General features: G+C 45.9%; 1 protein-coding gene and 1 long non-coding RNA gene across 2 annotated transcripts; both read left to right on the forward strand.

Moving 5' to 3' along the window:
* Nucleotides 1–731: 731 nt before the first annotated feature.
* LOC120788384 (myc-associated zinc finger protein) lies at nt 732–10,650 on the forward strand. Its single transcript, XM_040124175.1, has 7 exons — nt 732–1,972; nt 3,496–3,646; nt 5,537–5,928; nt 8,141–8,397; nt 8,618–8,681; nt 9,254–9,425; nt 10,314–10,650. Exons 1-7 carry the CDS (start codon nt 1,940–1,942, stop codon nt 10,637–10,639), a joined length of 1,395 nt encoding a protein of 464 aa, XP_039980109.1. The 5' UTR covers nt 732–1,939; the 3' UTR covers nt 10,640–10,650.
* A 28-nt stretch (nt 10,651–10,678) lies between these two features.
* Nucleotides 10,679–12,954, forward strand: LOC120806092. The gene is made up of 2 exons (XR_005709636.1): nt 10,679–10,769; nt 12,114–12,954. It is a non-coding gene; the product is annotated as an uncharacterized LOC120806092 (long non-coding RNA).
* The last annotated feature ends 1,701 nt before the right edge of the window (nt 12,955–14,655 follow it).

Raw genomic sequence — 14,655 nt, forward strand, 5'->3', positions numbered from 1 at the left:
AAGTTGTAGATCTTTGGAGAAACTTGCACATCCATGCTGCCACGCTGACGCACATCCTAGGCCCGTATGCCCAGGAGCTCCACGTCTCTCTCCGTGTTGTGTGTCCTGTGCAGGGACCTGGTCGGAGCTCACGTGGACCAATGAGCCAAACATTGGAACTAGCATCCACGCTCATTTCTACTGATACAAATCGTTCTCTCTGCAGTTTTAGCTTTTATAATGATGTGGCAGCCTGGTTATCAGCTGATGGAAAAATAAATAAATAAACAAAACACTTGAAAGTGTTTCCAGTGTCACTGAAGGAGACGGGCAGAAATGACTGAAACTTAAATGTTACCAAAAAAAAAAAAAGCCCCACATGGATTATTTTATTTTTTTAGAAAACTACTAAAGGTTTTCCTGTGTCTTTTACTCTGCTGCAGGAAAGTTCGACTTGAAGTGTCTGTTCAGAGCTGGAAGGTCATGGCCACCTTTGAACAGGAACCGCTGATAATGTCTAAAATAAACATTACACAGAACCGCAGATAAAATCACCCTCATACATTGACTACATATGATGGTACACTGGCTGCTTTTAACAGCAGGAGGCACCGATATCCCGGCTCTCGCAATTCTTTTCAACTAAACCACATTTTTGTGGTATCGCCCGCCCCCCGGGTGGAGAAAAGGGATGAGCAGCATTAAAAGATGACTGGTTTTTTTGGTGATAAAATGCCGCTCGGTGTGTTGGGGGCAGGCCGAATGTCGCGTACCCCTTCTTAAATGGCAAAAAGGTCGTTGACCCCGCTCATTACCCCCGCGAACTCCTGCTGGCAAGCGGGCCGACATGAAATGTCAGTTTTTTCGAATGGAATTCGGCACGGACGTCATGTGCATCGGGGTTAGATCCAGCTGTTGCACTTGCGCGCATCGTTACCTTTAAGATGCTCGCGGATAAAGCCTTGTTTTAGCTTAACCCGACACCATTTTAGCGAAGCGAGAGTTTGGTGAACACGGCCGGCATGACCGGACCAGTGTCTTCGGCAGCACCGGCGGATTTTTTCCCCCTTAACGCGAAGCGGGGGGAATTGACGTCCGAGCTAATTCTATAAATGTCGGATTTCATTATCTGTCGGCCTACCGAGCAGCGGCGGCGGCGGCGGGGGCGAGAGGGACGCGACGCGACGCGAGGAGAGGAGGAGACGGGGTCCACTAGGAGAGGAGGGTGCATACACAAAATACTTTCCCTTTAAAGCGGAGAGGGACAGAGGGGGTGAAGAAGAGATAAAAAAAGAAAAGGAAGAAAGACAGAGAGGGAGGGAGGGCGAGGGAGAGAGGGAGAGAGTTTGAAAAAAAGAGAAAGATGTCATCCTGTCGATTGAAACACCGAGGCGGAGCCATGGACCGCGTCCGACCAGGAGCTCTCTAGTTAGGGGACGAGCAGTACGCAACGCCGAGGCTTGGGACCCGACGCTGCGGCCTTTCCGGAGCTATCGCAAAATAAATGACTCCCGAACAGCTGCTGACTATGATTGGCACGTTTCGACTACTCGTCCATCTTCTTTATATGAATAATCTCTATTTTGCATGCAATTCACCAATTTTTATTACAGTAGACATAAGCAAATTATATTAAAAACGCACCATTAAAGCAAGCATGATACCAACCATTTTGTCGCATTTACAAAAGCATCTTGTCAGTGCCTGTGTATCGCCAACAGATATTAATTCATAACTCATAGCAGCCTAATCACTAATAAGTGTTGGTTGATAGAAGCGAAATATCGTCCGGTGTCATTATATAGATCCACTAATTAACCCGGGCAGGTAGAGGAGAGCTGCCCTACAGGCCTCGGATTGTTTTCCTAGCAGTAGTTGGGGCTTTTCTTCCCGGGCTCCGCTGCCTTCCTCCCTCCCTCCCCTGCTCGGTCCCAGCCTGGTTAGCTTTTCCTCCTTCAGCATGGACACCTCCTGGAGCAATTTCCTCTTTCAGGTATGTGTTAATTGATGCTGGAGCTGCCTCCCAGAGTTTGGGGTTTTTTTGGGGGTGGAGGAGAGAACGTCGTGGGGATGGTGGTGGAGTGGGTGGGTGTGTGTGTGTGTGGGGGGGGTTGACATTTCTGCATGGTGTTAAAGATGGATGGGGGAGGTCACAGAGGGGTCAGGGTGAAGCTGGCTTGTGGTTTTGCCCTTCCCCAGCTGGCAGGCTGTGGCTTGTGTCACAGTTGGGACACCCAGACCTGATCCCTATGTAATGTTTGGGTTTTTCAGGTGGACCTTTTGTTTCGTTAGTTCGCGTTGTGAATATGCAGGACTGAAATGACCAGAGCTTTTAAACAGGCCCTTGAATATGACTGAATATTGAGGCCCCGTGCCAAAGTCCAGTTTTGATACCTGCATTATTTTATTCGGGGGCCGGTTTTTGGCTCCGGGGGCCCCCGAATGGTTTAATCTGGGGCAGACTTTGTTGTTTTAGGGCAGCACGATTAGGTAATATGCCCGAATCAGCTCCGATTATATTGCATCTTTTATAAACAATCACAAGGAGTTAAAATGAAGTGCATCTGACTGACGTACTACGAACTGGGGGCTTTTGCTTCACCCGGTCGTCTCGGTTCTTACGAGTCCCAACTTGACATTATTATTTTCATCACAGATTAATCTGCAGATTACGATAAGGATTGATCATTTGACATCAGCAAATGGTTTGTAACCCGTCCGAATTGATTGATTTGATGCTTAATTTACAATGATTTTTAAGCTGAGAGAAGCAGCAAATCCTCACACTGGGTGAAGACAGTGATCGGCATTTTTGCTTTGAAAATGAACTTCTCAGAATAGTTGGTCTGCTGCTGATGAGAAAGACCTTAACAAACTTCAACTAGTCCAGAACAAGGCCGGCGGATCAGTTTCAGGGCGTCAATAGTCCGCTGGTTGCCGGTTTCCTGTAGGAGTTTGACCTCACTGCGGCTTAACTCCTGTTTATAGAGGAAGTGGTATTATCAGGTCCACCCCATTCATTCTCTGACCAACTGCAGTATCCAGACCAAATTCCTAAATGATCCTACATGTTTCTCAAGTGACTGAAATTGAGTAATTCCTCGTCCCAAAGCTAATTTTTTTCATTTTCCGAGCATCGTCAGATTGGAACAAACATGCATAAAAATACACCTTAGCTCTACTATAGGAGCTCACATATTTAATACGATTCCTTTTATTTCTTTTATGATGTATTTTGAGGGCTCGGACCCCAAGAAGACCAGCAACCTCTGTGGCAGGGTAGCTGCAGGGGGAAACCACATAACTGTGTAAATAAATAAATATCAACTTTAGAAGGTGATAATATGTCAGTGTTGTGTTTACAGATTGTTCCACTGTCCCCAAATGGCCAAAAAGTCAATCGGTACCCGCCCCCCAATTATAAAAAAAAACAAACAAAATGAAAATAACCAGAATGTAGATAAATTGTGTGTTTGCTGGAGTATTAATAAATCCGTTGTTGTTGAATGCTGGTAGACGCCGCCGACCCAGAGCCAACCGGAGACGCCTCTTCAGTCGGAGCTGCTGCCTGAGCTGACGGGCTCGGCTCAGAGTCCTCCGGCGGAGCACGTCGTGACGCCGCCGTCCACCGTCGACACCGCCGCCCTGAGTGAGGACCCGCTACCTGGTGAGGCGGCCGGGGGGGTCGGGTCTGGGACTCTTTTATGGTAGCGTGTTTCATTAGACAAGGCTGGGTTGATACCTCAGTGCTGCATCAGAAAAAGTTGGCTCAGAACGTTTAGTCGGGCTGATACAGAGATTTTCTGGATTTTTCTAGATATTTTCTAAAGATTATTTTTGGCATTTTTACCTTCTTTGGATATCTTACAGTAGAGAAACAGGAAACATGAAGAGAGAGGAGAACGACATGGAACAAAGGTCCCAACTAGGGCTGCAACTAACAGTTATTTTCATTATTGATTAATCTGCCCGTTATTTTTCAGTTAATCGTTTAATCGTTTAGTCTATGAAAATTTCGCTGGGTGAAGGTGACATCTTCCCATGTCTTCATATGTTTATTCGACCAAAAATAAAAAATAAAAACCCACTGTTCAGTTCACAGTGACAAAGATAAGAGACGCAGGTTCTCTTTTTAGAGGCTGAAATGTGCAAATGTTTGACATTTTTGCTTGAACGACTGAAATAATTATTCGATTATCAAAATAGTTGCAAATGATTTAATTTTTTCTGTCGATCGACTAATCGATTAATCCCAGATTGAACCAGGGACGTTGCAACTGTATGGTACACATAAAAATATATTTGCTGGTATTTGTTTTTTTATGTCAACACCTAACATAACAAATTCTGACATATGGTATATAATAATAAAGTAATCAAATATGAAATGAACAAAAAAACCATATTTTACAATTAATAAAAACAAGTGAAATATACAGAAAAATGCTGCCTATAAAAAATTAGCTGTATGTAGCTGCCGACATCTGTGATAAGCCAATATTGGCCAATAACACCAGACTGCTGTTGTATCGATCAGGCTCTAGTTCTTAAGATGAAACATGCGTTCTAGTGGCTTCAGGATCGCCGGTGACATCATGGAGAGGCACGGATTGAGGTAAAAACGTTTGCGCTTAGCTGAGACTTTGTCCCCAATTCATGACCGTACATAGAGAAGAAAAAATGAGAGCGGTGTGGAGGAAAAAACCAGAAAGACACAAGAGAAAAACGAGTGTCTTGTTCTGTCTGAACGCACCTTTAGTCTGGTTTGGATGTTCTTTGATCAGATTTGAATAATAACTTTGTTAGTTTTATACCAGATTTCATTTCGGTAAAGTTCTTTAAAACCCATTTGTTTGGAGACAACATTAATCACGACACATTTCTATTTATAAAAGTATAAGCATTTTTACAATTTATTGATTGTAGAAACCATAACAACAGCCGTAACATTCTAAAACACAAAAGCTTTAATGATGCTGTTTGTGCCACTTTGAATGTTTCATATCAGTGTGTTTTTTATTTTTAATGGTGGGAAACCTGTGAAATATTAGTTTTGGTATTCACTTTTCATGTATCCTTACATGCCACTGTTGAAAATAATATACTCCGTAAAAAAAAGAGTAACTTCTCGGGATGCAAATTGCCAGCAATTTCCTCAATCAATCACCGGATGGGTTATCAATCAATATTCGGTCAGTCACAACAGTTAGTGCGTGTTTTTCGTAACAGCAGCGTTTTTAAAACCACTGGCATTATCTATAATTCTCCCAAAAATCAATTCTGATCCACATCACAAATACTAAATATGAAACTACAGCGTGGGCGTTGTTGGAAGAAACGTTGATGGTTAGAGCTGGAAGTACGTGTAATGTCGAGTAGTTCTTAAATATCATTAAAGGGGAAAAGGACTTTCTGTCCTCCACAGGCAGGAACATTCGTCTCTCCTATCAGGCCGTGATAAAGAGCAACAAAATGCACTGACCATCACTTTACGCTTTGACCGAAGTTTCGAAGTAAAGTGTAAGACGCTGTTTTGACCCTGTGCTGTGTCTGGCAGTCAAACCGCTCACCAAACCCAGCCGGCCGGCCCACATCTGCGCCACCTGCAACAAGGAGTTCAAGAACAGCTACAACCTGCGGAGGCACCAGTCCGTGCACACGGGCATCAAGATGAAGGACCGAGCCGCCCGGGAGAAGGAGGACGGGGGGAAGGGAGGACGGATGGAGAAGCAGACGGTCCCGCTCTCCCTCCTCCACCTCACCCTGCCCCCTCAGCCTCCTCCTCCCCTTCCCACGGCCGCCGCTCCAGAGACCCTCCCCCAGCCCGGTCAGCACGCCAACCAGGAGGGCCTGCCCGTCTCTGTGTCCATCGCCCCGGCAACCGTAACCATGGCCGCTCCGCCGCAGCCCATCCAAGCAGCTGTTGTTGTTGTTGGGTCCATGGAGCAGGTGGGTTCGCTGGGAAAAGAGCCAGTCTGAGTTGAATATGTGTGCAGGGACTGGACCCTGATTGATTCAAGGACCGTTTGGACTTTTTAATTGATTTCTTCCGTTTTCTCCCCTAGCTTTGGCCGACATTCCTGTTTTTTTTTGTTTTCTACTGATGACATCTGCATGCCAGGATTTCTGCAGGTCTTGGAAAGTCTTACAAAGCATCAAGTTCAGTTTCCTAAAAAAAACTTAAACTTAATTAACAAAAGTATCAGATCAGATCAGTAATGTTGGTTCCGTATGTGATTGCAGCTGTCAGGAGACATTTCATATCTCTAAACTAACAGCGGTCTGGTGACGGTGGATCGAGCTGCAGGAGGCGGTTCGGCTCTTTTTTTACTCTTCTTTTCTGGAGTTTCAGTCAAACACTGTCACGACTGCCGCTACGGGAGCAGGAAGATCATCGGCTCACAGTGGACGAGCCCAGATTTCATTGAAAAACTTGAATGAACTTGAATGAATTATTTTAAATTAATGCATCCATCCAGCCTATTTTCTGCTGCTTATCTGGATCCAGGTCACATTAACTGAATTAGTTATATCATAAGGAATTATTGCTAAATACTGCTGGGAAGTGGCGAAAAAGGCAATGTAATGATAAATAATTCTAGGTCATATCGTCCCTACCGGTTTCCCATCATGGTTTCATACCTGGCAGTGAAACAGGTGGTCAATTTCATTCGTCTCCCAAAAGTCATTTGGCCATGAGAACACACTAACTGTCCATCTGAGCGGTGTTGGTTTTAGTTCAGTTCAGCCTTTGTCAGCTTCAGTCGACTTCTCCGGTCTGTGCCATGTCATCAGCAGCGCAGACTGTCAGTGAGTACGTGCACACTGGGGTCCGTCATCCACCGTGTCCTCGTCTATTTGATCATGTTTTGGATACGATTCGGAACATGAACCTGGTTTTTCATAATTCTGTGTGTTTCTAATGTATTCAGTCTTTGACTGAAACCAGTGGATCAGTATAGAGATGTTAAGAAAATATTACCTGAAGAGGTGTAATTATAAGCACCTGATAAGTTGGCGCGAGGGCTGTTAAAAAGCGGCATCAGTGAAAAAATTAACGCCGGCACGTTGACTCTACGCCACCAGATTTATTCAAAAAGACAACGTGCAATGTGCAGGCATTTCTTCCCAGCCATCAGCTTTCCTTTTAATGGTCGAATATTTTGTAGAAATACCCACAGAGAGACGACCTTAGAGTGGTTTCGTGGGGTTCGCCCATTGAAGTAGACTCACAGTGACTCTCACATCTCCCACGTCGTTACCTGAAACTCCGGGTCTGCAGTTAATTTACTTTATGGTTCAGCGTCTCGCACACAAAGCTGTGCAGTCGGGGTTTGACCGGGCCGCACCTGGGTGTTTTTTGACAACTGTCATTCCTGGAGCAAACGTTGGGCTTGAATCTGAATCAGAAAAAGCCTTTGTATTCGCTCAGGAAATCATTACTTTGGTTTATTGTTTCAGGGCTTCGATTTTTGTCATATCTTTGGTTTAACTAACTACGTGTGCACATATTAGGGATGTCACAATATCATAAATCTGGTAGTCGGTACCAACAGCATTGAAATTCCATGATTCTCAATAACAAACGTGATATAATGACAAAAGAAATGAATTAATTTCCATATAAACTCATTAATTAAAAAAAAACAAAAACGTAAAAACATTCCAGGGACAACGGTGGCATGTAGCCCACACAAATGAAACGGCTAATAACATAACAAAGAGTGCAATATAAAGTGTTAATATAAAGTCAACAATTGAAACGCACTCAGCCCGAAGTCTGTGTACAGACCCGGATGCCTGGCTTTTAGTCGTCTGTAACATGCCCCCCCTCCACAAGTCCTGTCTCCGCCATTCCACTTGTCATGTTTGACATCAGGCCAGTTCTCGGGACGTCCCTGGCACGTACGCGCCCTGTGTGCTAAATCAAGTTCAGAGAAATCTCATTCCAAACAGGTTACTAACGTCTTAAAAAAACAAAGGGAACATTGTGTTGACCTCTGACGTTGTGCTTTGCTCTCGATTTTGAAGTCTGGCAACAGAGGATGCTCTCGGATGCTGTTTTAGCCTGTTATCTGTCAGATACCTTCTAGAACCGCCAGCAGCTGTGTCCCGTCTCATCCGGACAAAGCTTCGTAACCTCTCCGCTTTTTCCCCCCAGACTCCAAATCCCAATCCCAATCCCAACACTAACCAGGTGAGGAAGAATCACGCCTGTGAGGCCTGTGGAAAGGCCTTCAGAGACGTCTACCACCTCAACCGTCACCGGCTGTCCCACTCGGACGAGAAGCCCTACTCCTGCCCCATCTGCCAGCAGCGCTTCAAGAGGAAAGACAGGATGAGTTATCACGTGCGCTCACACCAAGGGGGTGTGGAGAAACCTTACGTCTGTCCGCACTGCGCCAAGGCCTTCTCCAGGTATAAGCTATATTTTATTATACCTGGCACCGGGTCTCCTCCGCTGCCTCACTCAACAGTTGAGTGAGGCTTCGTAAACCTGCCGACCGGGAGACGATATCACCTTTGCTGTTGCATTTCTTTCTGCCGCAGTTTTGCCAAAGTCCAACCTTTTCAAAAGTTTGTGAAGGTAGTCTAGTCTGGAGGTGAAATATTTTGTTGTGAATTTCTGTATTTCCAGACCGGACCACCTCAACAGTCACGTTCGCCAGGTGCACTCTACAGAGAGACCGTTCAAGTGCACGGTAACGTCTTCATCTGTCTGTTTACTGGAGTTCAACCAATATGGGTTTGTGAATCGTGTAGACACTGAATATTGATGATGATGATGATGATGATGATGACGGACCTGATGTATTTTTGATGAAAAACAAATCGGCAGATTGGGTGATTGATTGGTGTTTTTGATTGGGCAATATGACTAAATAGCTCCACCGTCAGATCATCAAATCGATAAGCTGATCTGCTTTATGGCAGTTTTATATTTACAGGATCTTGTGCCTTAATGTGATTCAGTACTTTGATTTTCAGGTATTTAATTTACTGGATCAGCCAGAAACAGACGTCCCCATCAGCATAATTTAGTCTATTTCTTTATATTATATCCATCAGAATTTTCAGTATATTGACTCCACCATGATTAATCGGATTCAAAGATTACCCATATAATGAATTGATCCATATTGCCCCTAGTTGTTTTCTTTTTTTCTCACGTGGTCTAATTTTGACTCCATTCCTGCCTTTCTGACCGTCCGTGTGTGTTTCTTGCTTCTTGCCGCTCTATATGCAGCCATGCGTGTCTTCTTGTTCTCCGCAGACGTGCACGTCAGCGTTTGCCACGCGGGATCGTCTCCGCGCTCATCTGATCCGTCACGAGGAGAAGGTGCCGTGCCACATCTGCGGGAAGCTGCTGTCTGCTGCTTACATCACCGACCACATGAGGGTCCACAACCAGTCGCAGCACCACGCCTGTCACCTCTGCAACCGCAGTAGGTCGCAGCGACATCACAAGATAACTGTTTAGATTCTGAGCCTTCCGGCCCGGTTTGGTCCGCTCGCGGCGGAGGATAGTCACACCGAGCAGGACCGCGGCGGTCCCTCTAAACCGAAGCCGTGTCTCGCGCTAAACAAAAGGCTCCACCCGCGTGTGTCTGTTCTGGAGACTAGAGAGAAACTTTTAGAAGTCTCTCTCCATCCAGTACTTCTGCAGCTTCCACCTGAATCTCCGTGGTTTGGAGTTCGTATCTTTCAGATATCAGCCTTACGTTGCTGTTTACTAACCACTTCGCGGCTGTATCAGCTGTTAAGCGTAAGTTTTAAGGCCCTGCCGACGCAAACCCGCCATTTCCTGCAACTGCTGCGAACCTATTAAAAGGATTCCACAGGCGAACCAACGGGATGAGGCTTTAGGCGAGTGCTATAAGCGGTGCTATAATTCAATAACAACAGGTCCTAGTAAGTACTGCATGTGGTCAGTGGATCGGTTTTAGTATTGCAGGCAGGAAAAGGGCCATCAGAAAGAGTCAGAGTGAGCTGTTAGATGAAGAGCTGCAGGTGACGTCAACACCCTTTGCTTTGCTTTGCTGTACAGTGGAAAAACAGTCAGCGCTGTGCCAGCACGGCTCCAATGGTCAGTACCCCAAGATCATCCTGATCCAGTTCACCCGCATCACAGGATAACTCACAATGCAATACTGTCACAATACCTGGCCACGATAACAGCTGATATCACCGGACACATGGTTCTGCAATATTTGGAAAATAAAGCAAAATAATAATTCACAGTACATTACGATATTTCTGTACTAAAATGGGCAAAACGTGGCGAAACAACTTCAAAAGATATATATTCAAGAGGTGTTATCTGTGTTTTCCAGGCTTCACCACCCTCACCTACCTGCGTGTCCACGCTCAGAAGCACCACGGCCAGGAGTGGAAGGAGAGCGGCGGGGCGCGGGGGGGTTTCGGTGGGACGGGGGCCGGCGGGGTGCTGCTCTGCCAGCTGTGCGGGGTGCAGTGTAAGACGGCCACGCAGCTCCAGGGTCACATGGGCACACACGCCAACCAGGGCGTCCCCAGCCCCGACCCGACGAGCACGGGCCCCGTGGGCACCACCAGCGTGGCTGTCACTGTGTCCAGTGCTAGCACGGTGGGACTGCTGGTAACTGACTGCTCCAGTATCGCCCCCCAGCCTCACAGCTAGCACGCTGGGAGGGCGAGGGGGGAGCTGGGGGTGGGACGGGTGGGAACGGAGGCAGGGGAGTCGGGTAAACGGGGGCAGAGGTAAACGAGGACACATGGAGGAGAGGACTGGAAGACGGAAGCCAAACCAGGTGTGAAAACCATTCATCTGTTTTTCCTCTGTCTTTTTTCTCACGTACGAATACTCAAACGCCACATGCTCGCCGTCATCAGGTCTCCTCTCCATACTGGCCCTGAAGGGATCCCTCCCTTATGAGACCACGTTGTTAGCGGGCTTTAGTACTTTGTCGGGTCACCCGCGTTATGGAAGCGCTTAAGAATCCAACACGCTCCCACTGTAGGTGCCTGTTCTGTCAGCCGCGCGTGAGATGGACGTTTCCCGCGGTGACAGGCCCTCAGCTAAATCAGGGCTAGTGCACAATTGCCCCGCTTTGTTTCCGAGGACTTCCTCAGTGAGCTGTAGTGGAAGAACAGGTCCTGGTGGCGGTGTGCAGGTTTATTTCTGGCAACTACCACCGACAGGAAGAAGAGACGATCCCTGCGTGATTTGTCAGGAGAATCTAGCCTCTTATTGGCCTTGGCTGAAATTCATGAATGCGAGGGGTTTGTAGCAAACAGATCTCCTCACGGCCTGTATGGACGGGACGAATGATTACAGCTGGCAGATGTTGCATTAAGGTAGACTTGAAAAACTCTGTACCTGCCCTCCAGAGGTTGTCGGCTTCCTCTTTTGTCATCAGCTTGGGTTTGTGCCAGTGACAACAGATTCCTGTGGCTGAATAAAATTTCATAAAAACAGTCATAGAAACCAAAAACTTCTTCACTGTCTCAACATATTTAAACATATTTTCACCACAGTTTGCCAAAATACAGGCAAATATGATGCCAGTGCACTTAGCTGCCATCATTCACCATCATTAGATTTCAACACTCGTCGTTCTCCAGAGGTTTAAGCCCCTCTGAACCAGTGTGTTCACCTCTACTATAGCTCACTGTTATTTGATGGTGATTTAATGCAGTGGTTCCTGACCCTTTTTGGCTCGTGACCCCTTAAAACGGAGGTTCTCAATAAACGTCCAGAAATCTGCTCAGAGGTCATCGATCAAAGACGCGCCCTGTAATCCGGTCGCCCTCGAAACATTCATGAGTACACTGCAAACAGGAACTACTGATTCACCATACTTTTAATGGTGCTATTATGCCTAATAAATGTTTAGTGAAAAATAAATGAATCCCAATGTTGTGAGAGAAATTCGTTTTTTTTTCTTTCTTTTTCTCTGTTTCATCATCCTGTGGCCCATCAGTCTTATCATGGGAGCCTGTGGTGGGTCCCAGTCCCTAGATTGGGCACCACTGTGTCAATGAATGTTCGGCCACACAGTCAATTAAACCGAAAAAAATCCCCCAGCATCGGCTTAAAGAAGCTTGAACTGTTTGACGGGTCGACGTGAACAGCTTTTGTTTTCTCGTTCCAGATTATTCCTTAACAGACTGGACGACGACCGGGAGAACCGGCCGTCAAAATCGCCCCTCGCCCTCCGTGTCGCCCGCGGTTTCAGGGAGAGAACAAGCCCGGCTCCATCAGCCCTGTTGAACAGCTGACCTGCCTCCAACACTGAGGGACACACGTACGTGTGACATACTGTACCAGATGAGTCAAAGCCAGGGAACAGAGGGTGGATCAGACGATAAGGAAACCTCTCCTCATTCATCAAGGAGGAAAATTAATGTGCATTTTTATTCATATGGCTTCAGCAATTAACTGTTTCTATTTACCATCATTTAGTTGTTTTAATTTTTAACCGACTTGCACAGCCTGTCATGGTTTTGAAAAGCTGTTGCTGTTTTTACATCTTTTATATTCCATTATATCAGTGTTTGTTTATGATGAGGAAATTGACGTAACGACCTCAGTAACGCGACTTATCTCGGTTTCTCCCCTAATTTATTACAAAACAGTTTCCAGTTTGCCTTTGTCAGGTCCTTCGGAGCAGGGACACCTCCTGACGGGACTCGGGGAACAAGTGTTTCAGATGGGCCATCATGTATATACACTTACGTAGAGCTGATAAAGGCAAACTAATAGTTGTTTGTGTATATTCCCCATGGACATTGAATGTGCTAATTTCTCTGCTTCATCTTTGCTTAATCTTTGTTCTTACTCTGGATGCTGATTTGTAATTCTTGAAAAGGTAAATTGCCATGTGATTTGTAGCTACCTTGGTGACACATTTTCTGTGGCTGTGCATATTGATTGTACTTGATGCATAGTGCATAGCGCCTCGTTATTACTGTATTAAAAGGCAGTAAAATGCATGTGTGGATTTAAGATGAAGCGATCTTCATGGGTGTCCGAGTGATTGTGCACTTTTGTCCAACATGGCGCTGGTGGAAAGTAACTAAGTACGTGTACTTCAGCATACTTTTGATACACTTCACTTAGGTGTTTCCATTTTAATCTACTTTATACTTCAACTTCACTACATTTCAGAGGGAAATATTGTACTTTTTGCTCCCACTACATTTACAGTATCTGACAGCTTTAGTTGCTAGTTACTTTTCAGATTAAAACTCTACATAGAAAACCTGAGTGGTCTGTCCATCCTGGAGGAGGGATCTCTCCTCTGTCGCTCCTCCTGAAGTTTTCTTCCGCTTTTCCCAGTTTCTCTCGTCTGACTTGAGGGTCTGAGGACAGAGGGTGTCCGATGCCGTACAGGTTGGCGAGTCCCTTGACGTAAACTTGGGCTGTGTATTGAAAAATAATAACAATAAATGGACACGAGTCTCTAAAATGATACGTTGTTAAACTACCAAATAGAAGTTAGCTCCACCTCAACGGACTACAACAGAGATAGTAATGGTGTAGTAATAATAATTGGATAATATATCAGGTGATACTGTAGCATTACAATGACGGGGGGGGCATTCTGCTTCCTAATGAGTATTTCTTCTTTTCATACTTTTAATGGGCAAAGAGGGCAACTCCCCAGGGGCCCATTTGTCGTTGGGGCCCCCGTTGACCCCCAACTGTACATGTCAGTTTCAGAGTTTCCTCAGAAACCAGCCAGCGAACGATACCGGAGCTCGAACGATAAGTTGACTGATGGAATAGCTGATTGACAGAAATTCAATCGGCACCAACTTTGAAAAACTGATTAATCCTTTGAGTGATTTTTAAAAAGAAAAAATTCACTGGTACCAGCTTCTAGAATGTGAATATTTGCCAGTTTTCCCTGTTTCCTGTGACAGAAAACTCAACATCTTTGGGTTTTTGTCCTGACAAAACAAGACATGTCTGAATATGTTAATGTGTTGTTTTTTCACGGTTTTCTGACATTTCATTCCCTCAACAATCAATCGATTATTAGGGAAAATCATTGCCAGGTGTATTGATGATGAAAACAATTGCCGGCCTCAGCCTTGCAGTTCTGCCGGGATGGAACAACAAGGTTTTCAGAGTGTTAATTACTTGACACACAGAAAAACATGGAAGCAGCAACAAAGAAGAGACTATAGACCAAGAGGAGTCCCTCTACAGGACCCGGGCCCCATGGTGGAGGATGGAGGGCCCCTCGAATTATATGAAGTAAACCTGTGGTTCTGGGGGTCCCTGGGGGTCCGGGGCTGGTGATCCTGTCTTGCTTATCGGTTTCTGAGTAAATACTGGAACTGACATGTACAGTCGGGAGCTTTATCCCGTCCGTTAACTTTTTGAATGCAGGCCTTCACTTGTAACTGCGTGTTTTTTGTTTTTGTTGCTGCTTCTACTTAAGTAAAAGCTCCGAGCGTTTCTCCCACCGCGGGTCCGTGTCTCCTCCGGAGGTGGTCCGCGGCACCACGGCTACCGACCGTTAGCTTTGTTTACAGCGGAGCGAAGAGCCTCGACCCTCCCCCACCCGGCTCCGCCAGCTCCTCCTACTCCACAGGCTAGCCCGCTAGCTGTAGCCGCCGCTGTAAAGGCGACCAGAAGTCCACCTGGCTGACGTTAACGGCGAATTTAAAGGGCCTGTTGGATGA

The sequence above is a fragment of the Xiphias gladius genome, chromosome 3, assembly GCF_016859285.1.
Source record: "Xiphias gladius isolate SHS-SW01 ecotype Sanya breed wild chromosome 3, ASM1685928v1, whole genome shotgun sequence".
Lineage (NCBI taxonomy): Eukaryota > Metazoa > Chordata > Actinopteri > Istiophoriformes > Xiphiidae > Xiphias > Xiphias gladius.